At 46.6% G+C, this 15,144-nt stretch overlaps 1 protein-coding gene across 4 annotated transcripts in view; it reads right to left on the reverse strand.

Moving 5' to 3' along the window:
- ARHGEF18 (Rho/Rac guanine nucleotide exchange factor 18) overlaps window positions 1-15,144 on the reverse strand; it is a 93,513-nt gene that overhangs the window by 23,824 nt on the left and 54,545 nt on the right. For all 4 annotated transcript variants that reach the window (XM_081231895.1, XM_081231894.1, XM_081231897.1 and 1 more), the window contains 3 exons: window positions 2,932-3,070; window positions 1,296-1,408; window positions 997-1,137 (listed from right to left, as the gene is read on the reverse strand). In XM_081231895.1, coding sequence (XP_081088021.1) covers window positions 997-1,137; window positions 1,296-1,408; window positions 2,932-3,070 — 393 coding nt within the window. The remainder of the gene's footprint in view (window positions 1-996; window positions 1,138-1,295; window positions 1,409-2,931; window positions 3,071-15,144) is intronic.

Consider the following 15,144-nt stretch of genomic DNA (forward strand, 5'->3'; position numbering starts at 1 on the left):
GACTATAACTGATGGGGAAAGGGGAGCTCCAGGGAGGACTTTAATTCACTGTTAAAGGCAAAGAAAGATTCGATTTTGTGATGGAGTTCCTCTGCCATTTAAGTCAAGGCCTTGAAGTTGTTAGAGATGAAACAGAAGTCAGTGGCGCTGGCCGGGGCCAGGGTCGCCAGCCACAGGGCTTGGAAGGACTCTGCGCTTGCCCAGCAGCGGAGACAGCGTGACACAGGGCTGCCCAGAGGGAAGCAACGGACTGCACTGCCCGCCCCACCCCAGGCAGGACTCCTGGCCGGGCTCAGGCTCTCCTCCCCACCCACACCCCAACCTGCTCTGGCCCTGGCAGGGAGCTCAGTGTGCAAAACGTGGAAGGAAGTGAGTGTCCACTGGTGAGTGGAAACCACTGAGCAGTGTTGGGGGCCTGGAGGGGCCCACAGGGGGCACCCAGCCCAGGGATGAGCGGTGCCTGGGAGATGTGGTTTCCACGGCGACTGCAACATCCCATATAAGGACAGCGGCTGCCCACGGCCAGGTTTTCCAACAGCCGGTGGGAAGGGGTGCCCACCCCGGAGCAGCGCTACAGTCACATGCAGAGAGGAACCTGCCTCCAAAACCTCCACCACGCCCGGGACTGTCTGTGGTCACCAGGGATGACTGGGATGGGCCCAGGCGGTCTTCTCTCCCGGGGTCACCAGCAAGGTAAGGACGAGTCAGGACTGGGCATTCGGTCATTCCTGTCCTTGGGGACTGGTTCTCACAAAGCACCGTCCGGCCACCTCCTTCCCGGCCCGGAAGGCAGGGCTACCCTGGGGCAGTAGGTGGAGTGGGCCACACAGTCTCAGGGAGGGTTAGCAGTGGAGTCCTGGCTCCCAGATGGAATTAATAAATTAAAAAAAAAAAAATCAAGAAGAAGAAGAGGGAGGGGGAGGGAGAGGGGAGGAGAAAAAGAAAAAGAAGGGGGAGGGGGAGGAATGGAAGGGCTGGTGTGGCAGGCCTCCTTACCATAGAGCACATCCTGCCTTTTCACCACCTCCCTCTTCTGTTTCTTCACATATGCGGGGTCCACGGAGAGGCTCCAGGACTCAGCCTCGAACTCGTGGGCATCTGCTTCGATCTCACGCCTCAGCGAGGCAGTGTAGGGGTCTGAGGGAAGGATAGGAGGCCGCTGCTCAGGGGCCCGGGGCCTTGGCAGGCTTGGGGCTGCCCCTGTCCGTGCCGCCTGGATGCCCGGATGTGGGTCCCGGTGCCTCCCAGTGAATGGAGACCACCTGACACCCGAGAAAGAATCGAGGTGACGGTACCTTCTGTAAAGATGGAGTCAATGTTCAAAGATGTAAGTGAAAGAGAGTCATCGGCTGCCTGCTTGAACTTCAGAGACACTGTGTCGGTTTCATCCATCTCTCCTGTGACTGGTCTAAATGGAAATCATAAAACCAGTCAAAAATTGCATTGCACGCGCGCGCGCGCACACACACACACACACACACACACACACACACACACTCTACAAAGGCAAATCACGTTATTACTCAATCTGATTAGATACTATTTGAGAACTTTCTGGCTATCAACATAAGCCTTAACTCACAGAACATTTTGAAAATTAGGAGACTATCTGTCAATGTGACATCAGGTCTTCTTCCATCAAAACTGCCTCTTTTTGGGGGGGAATACAGTTGATGTACAATATATTAGTTACAGGTGTATAACATAGTGATTCACAATTTTTAAAGGTTATACTCCATTTATACTTATTAAAAAACACTGGCGATATTCCCTGTGTTGTATAATATACCTGTGTAGTTTATCTATTTTATTCTTTAAAATAAATTTATTTATTTTTGGCTGCGTTGAGTCTGTTGCTGCACGCGGGCTTTCTCTAGTTGCGGCGAGCGGGGGCTACTCTTCGTTGCAGTGCTTGGGCTTCTCATTGTGGTGGCTTCTCTGTTGCGAAGCACGGGCTCTAGACATGCGGGCTTCAGTAATTGTGGCACGTGGGCTCAGCAGTTGTGGCTCGTGGGCTCTAGGCTCAGTAGTTGTGGCGCACGGGCTCAGTTGCTCCACAGCATGAGGAATCTTCCCGGACCAGGGTTCGAACCCATGTCCCATGTCCCCTGCACTGGCAGGCAGATTCTTAACCACTGCACCACCAGGGAAGCCCTATCTATTTTATACATAGTAGTTTGTGCCTCTTAATCCCCTGCCCCTATCTTGCCCCTCTCCCCTTCCCTCTCCCCACTGGCAACCACTAGTTTGTTCCCTATATCTGCCATCAAAACTAACTTCAATTTAATGTTCAAGTACATTCTGAGGGTGCATTCATTATATGCTTCCTTTCCTGGCCACCGGAGCCCTCAGGAACCCCTGGAATTCTTTCTGGCCAGAGTAGGGTGGACACAGCCTCACTCCCACTTGAGACTGGAGGGAGAATCCTTTCTAGAGGAAAAAGAAAATCAGCTCCTTTCCCCACCGACTCATCCAAGGATCACTGCAGTGACATTTTTTTTTTTTTACATGAGGTTTTCTACCTGAACGCTGCTGAATGCAATATTACAAGAACCACCTCAAAGTCCTAGGAAAATCGGATTAAGGCATGAATAACAGGACACAAACTTCGTGGCAACCTCAGTGGGCTTCCAGCCTCGTCTGGAGGACACAGAGGAGCCCTGTCCAAGGGCCCTTCAAGAGCAGGAAGCAACTGGCTCCAAATGGCCGAGGACCCCCAGAGCACATCATTTTTGAAAAAGGAAAAGGAGTGAATCTCCAAAGCAGGTGTTAACAGCAATCTCGCCGCTTGGTGGGGCTCTCCCCAACCCCCCCCCCACTGCCCCCACCGAGGGTCTCCTTCCGGAGAGGCTGCCCTCGGGGTCCCTGAGGAACGCCACCCTTGCTCCCTCCCTTTGCCAGCCCCTGTGGCAGAGGGGCTACCCGACTCACCCAAGTCTCGTCCCTGTTCCCGCCGGGCTGGGTGCTGGCTGTGGACCCCCCTTCTGCGAGACCGTCATGCCGACATTCCTGGCCAGGCCCGGGCTGCCATCGGACAGGAGGGTGGCCCTCGGGTGCTCCTTCAGGGAGGCTGCGACGGAGGCAAAGACAGAGCTGGTGCTGAGGAAGTGGGCAGGGTAGTGGAGGTGGCCCGTCCGGAGGCCCCGCTCCGACCGGGGCCGCAGCACAGACAGAATCTTGGAGGTCAGCAGCTCGTTATCCAGAAAGACGTTCTCGCTCCACTTCCTGGGAAAAGAGCTGTAGAACGAGAGCTCGGGGCGGCCGTGGAGCGAGCTGGCCCCCTTGCTGCTCTTGGAGTGGGTGTTCCCCATGGTCACACTGGGGGCGCTGAGACCCGGCCGGGCTGTGCCCGTTTTTATAGCCCTGGGGGTGATCCTTCTAGAAATGGAAAGCTGCTTCTCTTACTGTATTGGCTGAAGCCTTGGGTATGGAGGGCAGGAAGTTGGTCCCCGCTGTGACCGTTTAGTGTGGAAATTGCACAGTATTTTCTCCGCAGGGAAAATAAGAACAACACGACAACTCCTCCACCCCATACCCCTCCGTCTTGGTAGGGGATAAAAAGCAAAGAGCAGTTTACATCCACCGCAAAGAGTCTTAAGATCACGGATTGGGAGCTTGTGCCGACATCACACACATCTCCGATTGTAATTAATCTGAGACCGGCTGTCAGGATGATGCTGAGACGCAGAGACCATGGGGTCTCTGGTGTTTGGCCGCACGCGCCACTGTTCGTAATTGCTCTGATAGAATTTGACTCCCAAGGTTGATGAGAGGCCCTGATCCTATATTATAAGGCGATCGTAAACCAACCTAACACACAACAGGGGCCCCGAAGGGTTGTCTGCCCTCATCTGCTCGTTAAGAGTTGGGATATTACTGTTGATGCCAACTACCTCCAGTAGATCATATACTTGAATATGTTCTTCCCATATGTTCTATGTTAATTCATTCGATCCTCTCAATAAGTATCAAGGTATGCAATCTTATCTTCCCCTTGATAAATAAGGACAGTGAGAATTAAGAAGATATGTACAATGTCCAGTGCCACTTATATTTGATAAATGAAAGCCCATGACCTCACTCACAGGACTACCTGATTCAAATCTGCAAGTTTTTTCATACTCGGTACTAGCAAGAATTTGTATGTTCTATTAAGGTCATAATCTACAGACAAGTATTGATCTATTATAATTATACTTGAAGTACATGATTTTTGTACTGGATTTTGGACACACACACCCAAACACATACATACACACACATAACAAAAACAAAAACAAACAACAACAAAAACAGAAATCTAGCATCAGATTGGATATTGAATAGAAAGGATGTTAAACACAAGTAAGAGACAAAGAGTCAAATTATTTTAAAAAATAATGTGATATTAGAATAAGTGTTTAAAGAATGTGAATGTAATTTTTACCTTTTTAAATTAAAAAATATGTAGTGAAAAGAAAAAAAAGAGTTGGAATGTTCAGATGTATTGTACCCACTGATCCTTCCCCATCGATGGAAAGATGCAGCTCTTGGAAAGCCAGGCTGTCATTAATGAAGCTGTTTTTTCTTTTCCTCCTCCTATTTGACAAGTCGACCATTTAAGTCAAGCCTAGTTGCGACGGGCCGCTTGGCTAATTTACTTATTCTCAGGGTGAAAGCTACATTTGAAAGCTTTGCTCTAAGACAAACAGCAGCCTTGAAAAGAAATCTGGGGACTTCCCTGGTAGTCCAGTGGTTAAGACTCCATGCTCCCAATGCAGGGGACACGGGTTCCATCCCTGGTCAGGGAACTAAGATCCCGTATGCTGAGCAGCATGGCCAAAAAAAAAGAAAAAAGAAAAAAGAAAAAAAGAAGAAATCTGTCCAGTGGCCTTCCTGACACGGCTCCTGGGTCCCCAATGCACCCACCCACCAGTTTCTCCATGTCACACAAGGAAAGTAGTTGGGACTCTGGTTCTGAGCAGCATGGAGACTACGTGATGCCATTTGGTCGGTGACCTCAAACATCCTGATGTCGTGATCATAAATAGCTAACAATGGCTATTATCATAGTAGACAAAGGTGACAAGGCCGTTCGTTCACATACCAACACTCGTTTGCTATGGTGAAAATCATAAATGGAGGCCTCCATGGTCCAGGGCAGGCACTTCCTGGCATTTCTACGTCCAGTGAACTCCACCCAGGCAATTATGATCTGGATGTACAAATATGGGACAAATGCTAAAATGAAGACTTTGCCCGGCGTCCTGGTGCGGCTGACAGATTGTTCCTGTGATCCGAGGTCCTGCCTGAAGTCGGATGGATTCTGCTTTAATCAAACAGCCCACGGGAGGAAAAGTCACCCTAAACACCCTCTAAGAATCACTGGCTCCAGAGAAGTTTTAGAAAATGATCGGTAATGCTAAATCTACGATAAATGGAATTAGATCTTCCTTGGATGATTAAGAAGACACTTTGAGGTTTTCGTGTCTTGGGGGTCATGATTAGGGGCCCCAGGTACAACTGGACTCAAAAGGGTACAAGGGGTAGAATTCCAGCTAAAAGAATGATGAACTAGCCCCCTAAACGTATGATATAATTTACTTATTCTAATCACTGTCTGTCTCCCCAGTAGAATGGAGGACAGTGCCTCCCACAAAACAGGTGCCAAGAAATCACTGTTTCACGGGATTTTATTTAGCCATAAAAAAGAATGAAATTCTGGGGTTTCCCTGGTGGCGCAGTGGTTAAGAGTCCGCCTGCCGATGCAGGGGACACGGGTTCGTGCCCCGGTCCGGGAAGATCCCACATGCCGCGGAGCAGCTGGGCCCGTGAGCCATGGACACTGAGCCTGCACGTCCGGAGCCTGTGCTCCGCAACGGGAGAGGCCACAACAATGAGAGGCCCGCGTACCGCAAAAAAAAAAGAAAAAAAAAAAAGGACACGTGTTTGCAGTATGAACTGAAGCAAGAATGCAGGGCATGGCCTGTTCAACCTCAGCTGGGAACGTGTGCCTTAGTGACTCACATTTTTCACCGCAAGTGCCTCTGCATGTGACTGTGAAAACACCCCACAAGTACTGATTGGAGGGTTACAAATACATTTTAGCCAGTAGGTGAATTTGCAAAGACAGAATCCTGCATCCATACAATGGAATAGCATTCATCTAAAGAAGAAATGAGATGCTGAAACATGCTCCGATGTGGATGGACCCGGGAAATATCCTGCTGAGTGAAAGTGGTCAGGCACACAAGACCACGCAGTGTAGGATTCCATCTATAGGAAACATGCAGAATAGGTAAATCCACAATGACGGAAAGTAGATCAATAGGTAGGTGCCTAGGACTTGGGGACATTGGAGGGTGACAGCTAATGGGTATGGGGTTTCTCTTGGGGGTTCTAAAATTGATTGTGGGAAAAAAAAAGGGGGAATTCCCTGGCAGTCCAGTGGTTAGGATTCGGCGCTCTCACTGCTGAGGGCCTGGGTGCGACCCCTGGTTGGGGAACTAAGATTCCCCCAAGCTGTGCAGCATGGCCAAAAATAAATAAAATAAAATAAAACAAAATAAAATAAATTGATTGCAGTGACTCTGAATACACTAAAAGCCACTGCACTGTACACTGAAATGGGTGCATTGTATGATACGTGAATTATATCTCAGTTAAAGCTGTTCAGCGGATAAACTCCTGTGAAGAAGGGTTACCTTTCTGCAGAACAAGCCCAGTGATTTGTAGGTTTCACACCCAGTATGACTTAGTCATGCTGCCCCTGGCTCTGAGACAGACAGGAATCTGTATTCATCCTGCCCTTATGTTTTCCTAAACCAGACAGCCATGGTGAGGCAGACAGGGGGTGGTGGGTCACTGGGATCTGGGCTGTGCTGTCGGCACAGCCATCGAACCTGATTCGGAGCTTAATTAGCACCGTCTGCCCACCGCTGAGAGGTGCCATCGATCGGCATGCTCCTGGCCCGCTGCGGCAACCGGTCCACCACAGAGGGGACCCAGAGGAGAGCCAGGAATGACAATGAGAAGTGAACGGTGAAAATGGAATAAGTTCTTGGCCCGGAGGAAAAAACACACCCGTTCTTAGCCACAAACAGCAGCCTGTTCTCATGATTTTTTTTTTTTTAAACCTGTTTTGCCTCGGTTTCTTGAAGAGTGGTCTCTGTGAGCAAATCAGACGACTAAGCTGGTGTGACAGCTACGATGATCCCACTTTGGGATTTTACTTGGACAACAGACCCCACGCCACAAAGTTCAGGTTAATAGGGGCTCATTTCTAGCGTACTTAGGCTCCCGAGTGACCTGCAGTCTATAAATCCTCTGATACACAAGCACAACCCCATCAGCCCTTGGGGGAACGTAAGGACCCTCGAGGGAAGTCCATGAACAAGACTCGACAGTTAAGAACCTGTTGAAAGTCATTTTTCAAGGAAACTCATTATGACATATCAAGTGACCATCTTAATTGGGCTTAAACTGTCCTTTATAATCTAGAAGCATACTGGCTTCTAGAAACACCAACTTCCAAGCAAGAATTTTATATTCTAACCAACAAGGACCTACTGTATAGCACAGGGAACTATACTCAATATCTTATAATAACCAGTAATGGAAAAAAATCTGAAAAAGAATATATAGATATATATATGTATAACTGAATCACTTTGCTGTACACCTGAAACTAACACAACACTGTCAATCAACTATACTTCAATTTAAAAAAAAGAATTCTAGGCTTCCCTGGTGGCGCAGTGGTTGAGAGTCCGCCTGCCGATGCAGGGGACACGGGTTCGTGCCCCGGTCCGGGAAGATCCCACATGCCGCGGAGCGGCTAGGCCCGTGAGCCATGGCCACTGAGCCTGCGCGCCCGGAGCCTGTGCTCCACAACGGGAGAGGCCACAACAGTGAGAGGCCCGCGTACTGCAAAAAAAAAAAATTCTGTATTCTAAATGGCAGATTCCTCCTGCTACTTGATGGGAAAGTAACTGGAAACATCTTTGGGAGGCAGCTGGGCCCGGGCACAGAGGTCCCTGCAGTTTTCTGCAAAAGGCCATGCAGGGGACTTCACTGGTGGTCCAGTGGGTAAGACTCCGTGCTCCCAATGCAGGTGGCCTGGGTTCGATCCCTGGTTGGGGAACTAGATCCCACATGCCGCAACTAAAGATCCCGCATGCCACAACTAAGAAGTCCGCATGCCGCAACTAAGAGCCGGAGCAGCCAAAATAAACAAACAAACAAACAAATAAATATTAAAAACAAAAAAACAAACCAAAAAACCACCCGCCGCCCGGCAGTTTCAAAGGCTTGGCTTTTCTCATATTTGGTGAGGTCCTAGGCCCCTCTCCCTGCCCCCATTCTTTGTGTCTTCGAAGACTTTTCTCTCAGGCTGCGAGTGCTACCTGTCTCTGGAGAGTTCTAGCAAGCACGGGCTGCGGGCGAGTGTTCGAGAGACAATTAAGAAAATCTGATACCAAATGAAGTTTTCAGTTCACGGTTCCCGGCTTGGCAGCCACCTGGGAATAGACTAAATCAATGCCGAGACAACTCATTGATTTCTCTGCCCTGCTTCAGTTGGATGTTACAAAAGCAAGACAGCATAAAAAAGAAAAAATACAGGAGGGGGAAATCCCCCCCAACCCCAAACCTTAACCCCATGCCTCAGAGGACAAAGAGAGAAAAAAAAAAAAAGAAAAAAGGAAAAAAAAAAAGGCATATTGGGGCTTAGAAGTATGAGCCAGAAAGAATACTCTTTGTGAACCTGAAATTAAAAAAATACACAAGCCCCCCCCCACCTCCCAAATTACGTCAAACCCAGCAAACACCACTTAAAAAAGAATTGTGGGATCTTCTTGACTGCGTGTGCAGAAGACTTAAAAATCACAAAACAGTATAAAAGTAGAAATAACCTGTACTGCCACCACCCACAGTTAACTGCTTCTGGAATGAAGATTTATAAGTTGAGAATTAATGTTTAATAATGAGTGATCTAGAGATCTGTGTTGAAAAATCCCTCATGTATAGCAAAAGGATAATATGGTAGCAAATATATATTTTTGGTGTAAATATCATGCAGGACATGTGGGTTATACCATCAAGCGATACGCTTGCAAATCACTATTCTACAAAATAGTTTGTATTACTCTATGGATAATTCCGGAAGTTAACGCAGAAAGGACCAATGGCCATGTCCATGGGCATAAAAATGAACCTCAACTTAAACTTCATGCTTTTCACAAACAAGAACTCAAAATGGACCACAGATTTAAACAGAAAATGTAGAACTATAAGACTTTTCAGAGCTAACATAGGAGAAAATCTTCAGGAACTGGGGCTTGGATGGGTGAAAGAGTTCTTCGCTATGACACCAGAAGCCTGATCCACAAAAGAAAAATATATCTTTAAACTGACTTTGTCATAATTAAAAACATTTGCTTGCGGAAGACCTGTTAAAAGGATGAAAAGACAGGCTACAGAGTGGGAGGAAATATTTTGCAAACTGCCTATCTGACGAAGGACTAGCATTTAGAATATATGACGCACTCTCAAAATCCAACAGTAAAAATACAAACAACCCATTCAGAAAATGAGCATAAGAGATGAAGACTACATTTCACCGAAGAAGATATACAGATGGTAAAAAAGCACGTGAAATGATGTTCAAAATCATTTAGCCATCAGAGAAATGCAAAACCACCGTGAGCCGTCACTACCAGAACGGCTGAAATAAAAAACGGTGATGATGCTAAATGCTGGTGAGGATGTGGAGAACTGGATCACTCATACATTGCTGGTGGGAATGTAAAAGGGTGCAGCCACTCTGGAAAACAGTTGGGTGGTTTGTAAAGAAAACTAAACAATTGCATTCTTGTGTATTTATCTCAGAGAAATGCAAAACTCCGGTCCAGACAAAAACCTTTACATGACTGTTTGCAGCTGCTTTGAGGCCAAAACAGGAAACAACACAGATGTCTTTCACTGAGTAAACGGTCAGACAAACTGCGGTCCATCCATGCCACGAAATACTACTCGGCAAGGAAAAGGAACTGTTGATAACACACAGCAACCTGAGTAGATCTCACGGGCGTTATACTGAGATAAAAGACAATCTCAAAAGGTCACTGTATGATTCCATTTATGTAACATTCTTTTTTTTGGCTGCACCGAGTGGTTGCGGGATCTTAGTTCTCCAACCAGGGATCAAATCCAGGCCCCCAACAAGGGAAGTGCGGAGTCCTAACCACTGGACCACCAGGGAATTCCCTATGTAGCTTTCTTGAAATGACAAAATTATAGAGATAGAGAAAAGATTTGTGGTTGCTGGAGTTATCAGTGGGGGGGGGGGCGCGTGAAGAGTGGGTGAGAATATAACGCAGAAGTTCAAGGGCCATCTGTGGTGATGGAACAGTCCTGGATCTTGAGGGAAGTGGTGGCTGTGGGAATCTACACATGTAATAAAATGGCATTGGACCAGACTCACATATTGTCCAGATGACAATTTCCTCATTTTGACATCCTATTATATTGTAGTTACAAAGAAGTAACCAGTGGGGGAAACTGCGTGAGGGGTACACGTGACCTCTCTGTACCACCTTTGCAATTTCCTGTGAATTTGTAATGATTTCAAAAGAAAAAGTGTGAAAGAAACAAAAGCATCACCACCAACAAAAAAAAAGAAAGAACACTCATGCCCAAAGTCGTAAACAGCTCCGGCTGCCACAATAAAAAAACAGATTGGGTGGTTTAAACAATAGAAATTTATGTCTTACAGCCCTGGAGGCTGGGAAGTCCAAGACTAAGGTGCCAGTAGATTCGGCCTTTGCTGAGGGCTTGCTTCCTGGCTTCAGACGGCCACCTTCTTGCTGGGTCCTTACATGGTAGAGAGAGTGAGCACAAGCTATCTCGGGTTTTTTCTTATAAGGGCACTAATCCCGTCATGGGGGCCCCACCCTCATGACCTCATCTACTCCAATCATCTTGCAAAGATGATCCACCTCCTATTACCATCACGCTGGGGGCTTAGGGATGCAACATGGGAATTTGGGGGGAACACAATTCAGACCAGAACACAGTGAATAAAGCCGTGTTTCCTGCGAACTCATTTAATTCCAGAGCTTCTCTTATCACTCACTGGACACCTCAGCAGAAAGAACAAGCAGCCTTCCTCTTTCTTCCCTCCCTTCATCTCTTAGAGGGAAGGCCAAAGGCACAGTCTCTTAAGAAGAATTCCTGCAGACGGTGATGGACACTCAAATGAGACCTCAGAGAGCAGTTCTGATGGCCAAGGAGGAGGGTCTGGGAATAGTGCTTTATAAGAAAGCAGGCTTGGAGACATTCAGAGAGGGTTACAATGAAAATGAGAAATGCCCGAGGACCTCATGGAGAGTCACCATAATTTGGGAGAAGAGACTGTGAGAGTATAAAAAGTAATGAGAGGGACTTCCCTGGTGGTCCAGCGGTGAGGACTCGGTGCTTCCACTGCAGGGGGCATGGGTTTGATGCCTGGTTGGGGACTAAGATCCCACAAGCTTCGCAATGCGGCCCCCCCCCAAAAAAAGAGCCACCCAACGGGATGTGGGGCTGCTCCACTGAGAGTGGCCGAACGCAAGACTTTGTCCTGGCTAGAAACCTGGGGACTTCGTGCAGAAGCCTCTGCCAGGGGCCACCATGTAAAAGAGAAATGCGCAAAGGTGTGGATGGTAAGAAATGATACCTGGCTGAGAGAGCTGCCAGACGGCCCTAGGCCAGCCATCCCTGCCTGTCCCCGACCTCATGGGAGAATCTGCCCTTAATGAGTAAATCCCCAACATCACCGCAAGGCACAAAAAAATTTATTTGGGGACTTCCCTGGTGGCGCAGTGGTTAAGAATCCACCTGCCAATGCAGGGGACATGGGTTCAAGCCCTGGTCTGGGAAGTTCCCACATGCTGTGGAGCAACTAAGCCCGTGCACCATAACTACTGAGCCTGTGCTCTAGAGCCTGCGAACCACAACTACTGAGCCCGCGAGCCACAACTACTGCACCCACGCGCCACAACTACTGAAGTCCGCACACCTAGAGCCTGTGCTCCGCAACAAGAGAAGCCACCATAATGAGAAAACTGTGCCCCGCAATGAAGAGTAGCCCCTGCTCGCCTCAACTAGAGAAAGCCTGCACGCAGCAACGAAGACCCAACGCAGCCATAAATAAATAAATAAATAAATAAATAAATAAATAAATAAAATTAAAAAAAAAGAAAAATATTCTTTGTTATTAGCATGAATGTTAAATACCGTCATCCTTCGGTATCCGGAGGGGATTGGTTCCAGGGCCTCTAAGGATGCCAAAATCCCAAATCCCAGGATGCTCAAGTCCCTCACATGAAATGGCAAAGTATCAATACAGTTGACCCTTGAACAACACGGGCTTGAACTGTGCAGGTCCACTTATAGTGGATTTTTTTTTCCCACTAAATATGTCCTATAGTTCTATACAATCTGTGGTTGATTGAATCTGAGGATGTGGAGCCACAGATATAAAAGGCCAACTATAAAGTTATACTCAGATTTTCGACTGCACAGAGGGTCAGCGCCCCTACCCCACCCCCTCACACTGTTCAGGGGTCAGCTGGATCTGCATAGAACCTATGCACACCCTCAGGTATACTTTAAATCATCTCAAGGTTACTTATCATACCTAATACAATGTAAATGCTAGGTAAATAGTTGGCTGCGAGCGCAGCAAGTTCAAGTTTTGCTTTCTGGAAGTTTCTGGAGTATTTTTGATCCTTGGTTGGCTGAATCAAGGATGTGGAACCTGTGGACATGGTGGGGGGCAACTGTACCTTGTCTGCTTAGCTAAGGAACTGTTTCCAACTCACTGTCTACCTGTGTCTAGAGAAAAGGGAACTGCGTGATCTTTTATGCATATGTATCTTGCTGAAAATTAATCTGAGTAAAAGATTTTTGGAAAGCTCAGGTCTGAAATGACATTTCGCTGGGTACACCTGACATTTGTGAATGTTATGTTACCGAACAGGGCCTGCAACTTAGGAAGCATATGTACCTTAAAATTAAAACAAAAACAAACAATAACAAAAATGAATGGCCAAGGAGCCTCCTCTCTCTGAAGTGGATTGGTTGGCAGATAACCTGGAGGTTCATCACCTGAATAGCATTTTCCTTTTCTCCAATGACATCAATGCATATGTTGGTACCAAAATGCAGTGATTTTTTTTCTTTTGCAGTGATGTTTTATAATGAGTAGATGGCTGCCTATTGTGATTATAGATAATTCCTCCTTTGTTTGGTTTTGTGTTAAGAGTTTACTTTTGAGAAGAAGAAGAAAAGAGGGGTTTATTTCAAAGACCTGATATCTGAGATTAAAGGGGGAAGGGGGGTCTTAAAAATTTGGAAAATGAACCCAGACAAAACTATAATTCAAAAAGATACATGCACCCCAATATTTGCAGCAGCACTGTTCACAACAGCCAAGACATGGAAGCAACCTATATGTCCATTGACAGAGGAATGGATAAAGAAGATGTGGTACATGGTACCACATGTGGCACATGGAATATTACTCAGCCATAAAAAAAAGAATGACATAATGCCATTTGCAGCAACATGGATGGACCTAGAGATTATCATACTAAGTGAAGTAAGTCAGACAGAGAAAGACAAATACCATATGATATCACTTATAGGTGGAATCTAAAATACAACACAAATGAACATACCTATGAAACAAAAACAGACTCCCAGACATAGAGAACAGACTGGGGGGTGGGGGTGGGGGAGGGATGGATTGGGGGTTTGGGATTAGCAGATGCAAACTAGTATATACAGGATGGATAAACAACAAGGTCCTACTGTGCAGCACAGGGAACTATATTCAGTACCCTAATAAACCATAATGGAAAAGAATATAAAAAGAATATATATAGATAACTGAGTCACTTTGCAGTACAGCAAAAATTAACACAACGTTGTCAATCAACTATACTTCGATAAAATAAAAAAATTGGAAAATGATTTGATGAAGGATCATGAGGAGTAAGGAAAGGGGGCAGGATCTGAAGGAGGAGGATGAGGGGCTGCCATGGAAGACCACCAAGTTCAGATTTTCAAAGGCTGGTTATTAGAACTGATGATGCTTAACTGCAAAGGGTGACAACACAGGGAAGTAGCTCAACAGTGAAATCCACTAAGCACAATGTGGGCTCCTGGGCTGGATCTTGGCACAGAAAACCTGGTGAAACCTGAATAAAGTACAGAGTTTAGACAACAGTAATGTGAACATCAGGGGAAACTACGTGGGGGGGTATAAGGAAACTCCATACTCTCTTTGCAAGTTTTTTATAAACTGAAAACTATTCTCAAATGAAAGTTTCCTTTATTTTAAATAAAAAGTTAAGTTCAGGAGGAACTGAGCCTGGTTAAAAACAAAAGAATAACATTTGAAAAGGTATGTGTGTGCAGGTGCTCCGAGTTATGTTTCAAAAGGGCAGGAATGGGCCAGGCCCCTCTTGGGACAGAGGGAGGGAAGTGACAAGTAATCGAAAATATTTAGGGACACCCATGTTCACAGCAGCATTATTCACAATGATGCTGAGGTGGAAGCAACCCAAGTGTCCATCGATGGATGAATGGATAAACAAAATGTGGTCCTTTCGTAACACTGGAATATTATTCAGCCCTAAAAAGGAAGGAGAGTCTGACACCTGCTACAACAGGGATGAACCTTGAGGACATGATGTTCAGTGAATGAAGTCAGACACAAAAGCACAAACACTGTATGATTCCACTCATGTGAGGTCCCTAAATGAGTCACATCCACAGAGACAGGAAGTAGATGGTGGGTGTCAGGGGCTGGGGGTGGGGTATGAGGAGTCAGTGTTTCATGGGGACAGAGTTTCAGTTTGGGAAGATGGGAAAGTTCTGGAGATGATGGTGGGGATGGTTGCCCAACAATGTGAATGTGCTTAATGCCACCGGGCTGTGCACTTACTATGGTTAAAGATGATAAAGCTTTTGCACAGCAAAGGAAACCATAAAGAAAACGAAAAGACCACCTACGAACTGGGAGAAAATATTTGCACATAATACCACATAATACCACCTGACAGAGAAGAAATGAGACTCCCCCCTCCCCCCCATTTTTTTGGGCCACACCGCGTGGCT

This window comes from Mesoplodon bidens (genome assembly GCF_964165515.1).
Source record: "Mesoplodon bidens genome assembly, chromosome: 4".
Classification (NCBI taxonomy): domain Eukaryota; kingdom Metazoa; phylum Chordata; class Mammalia; order Artiodactyla; family Ziphiidae; genus Mesoplodon; species Mesoplodon bidens.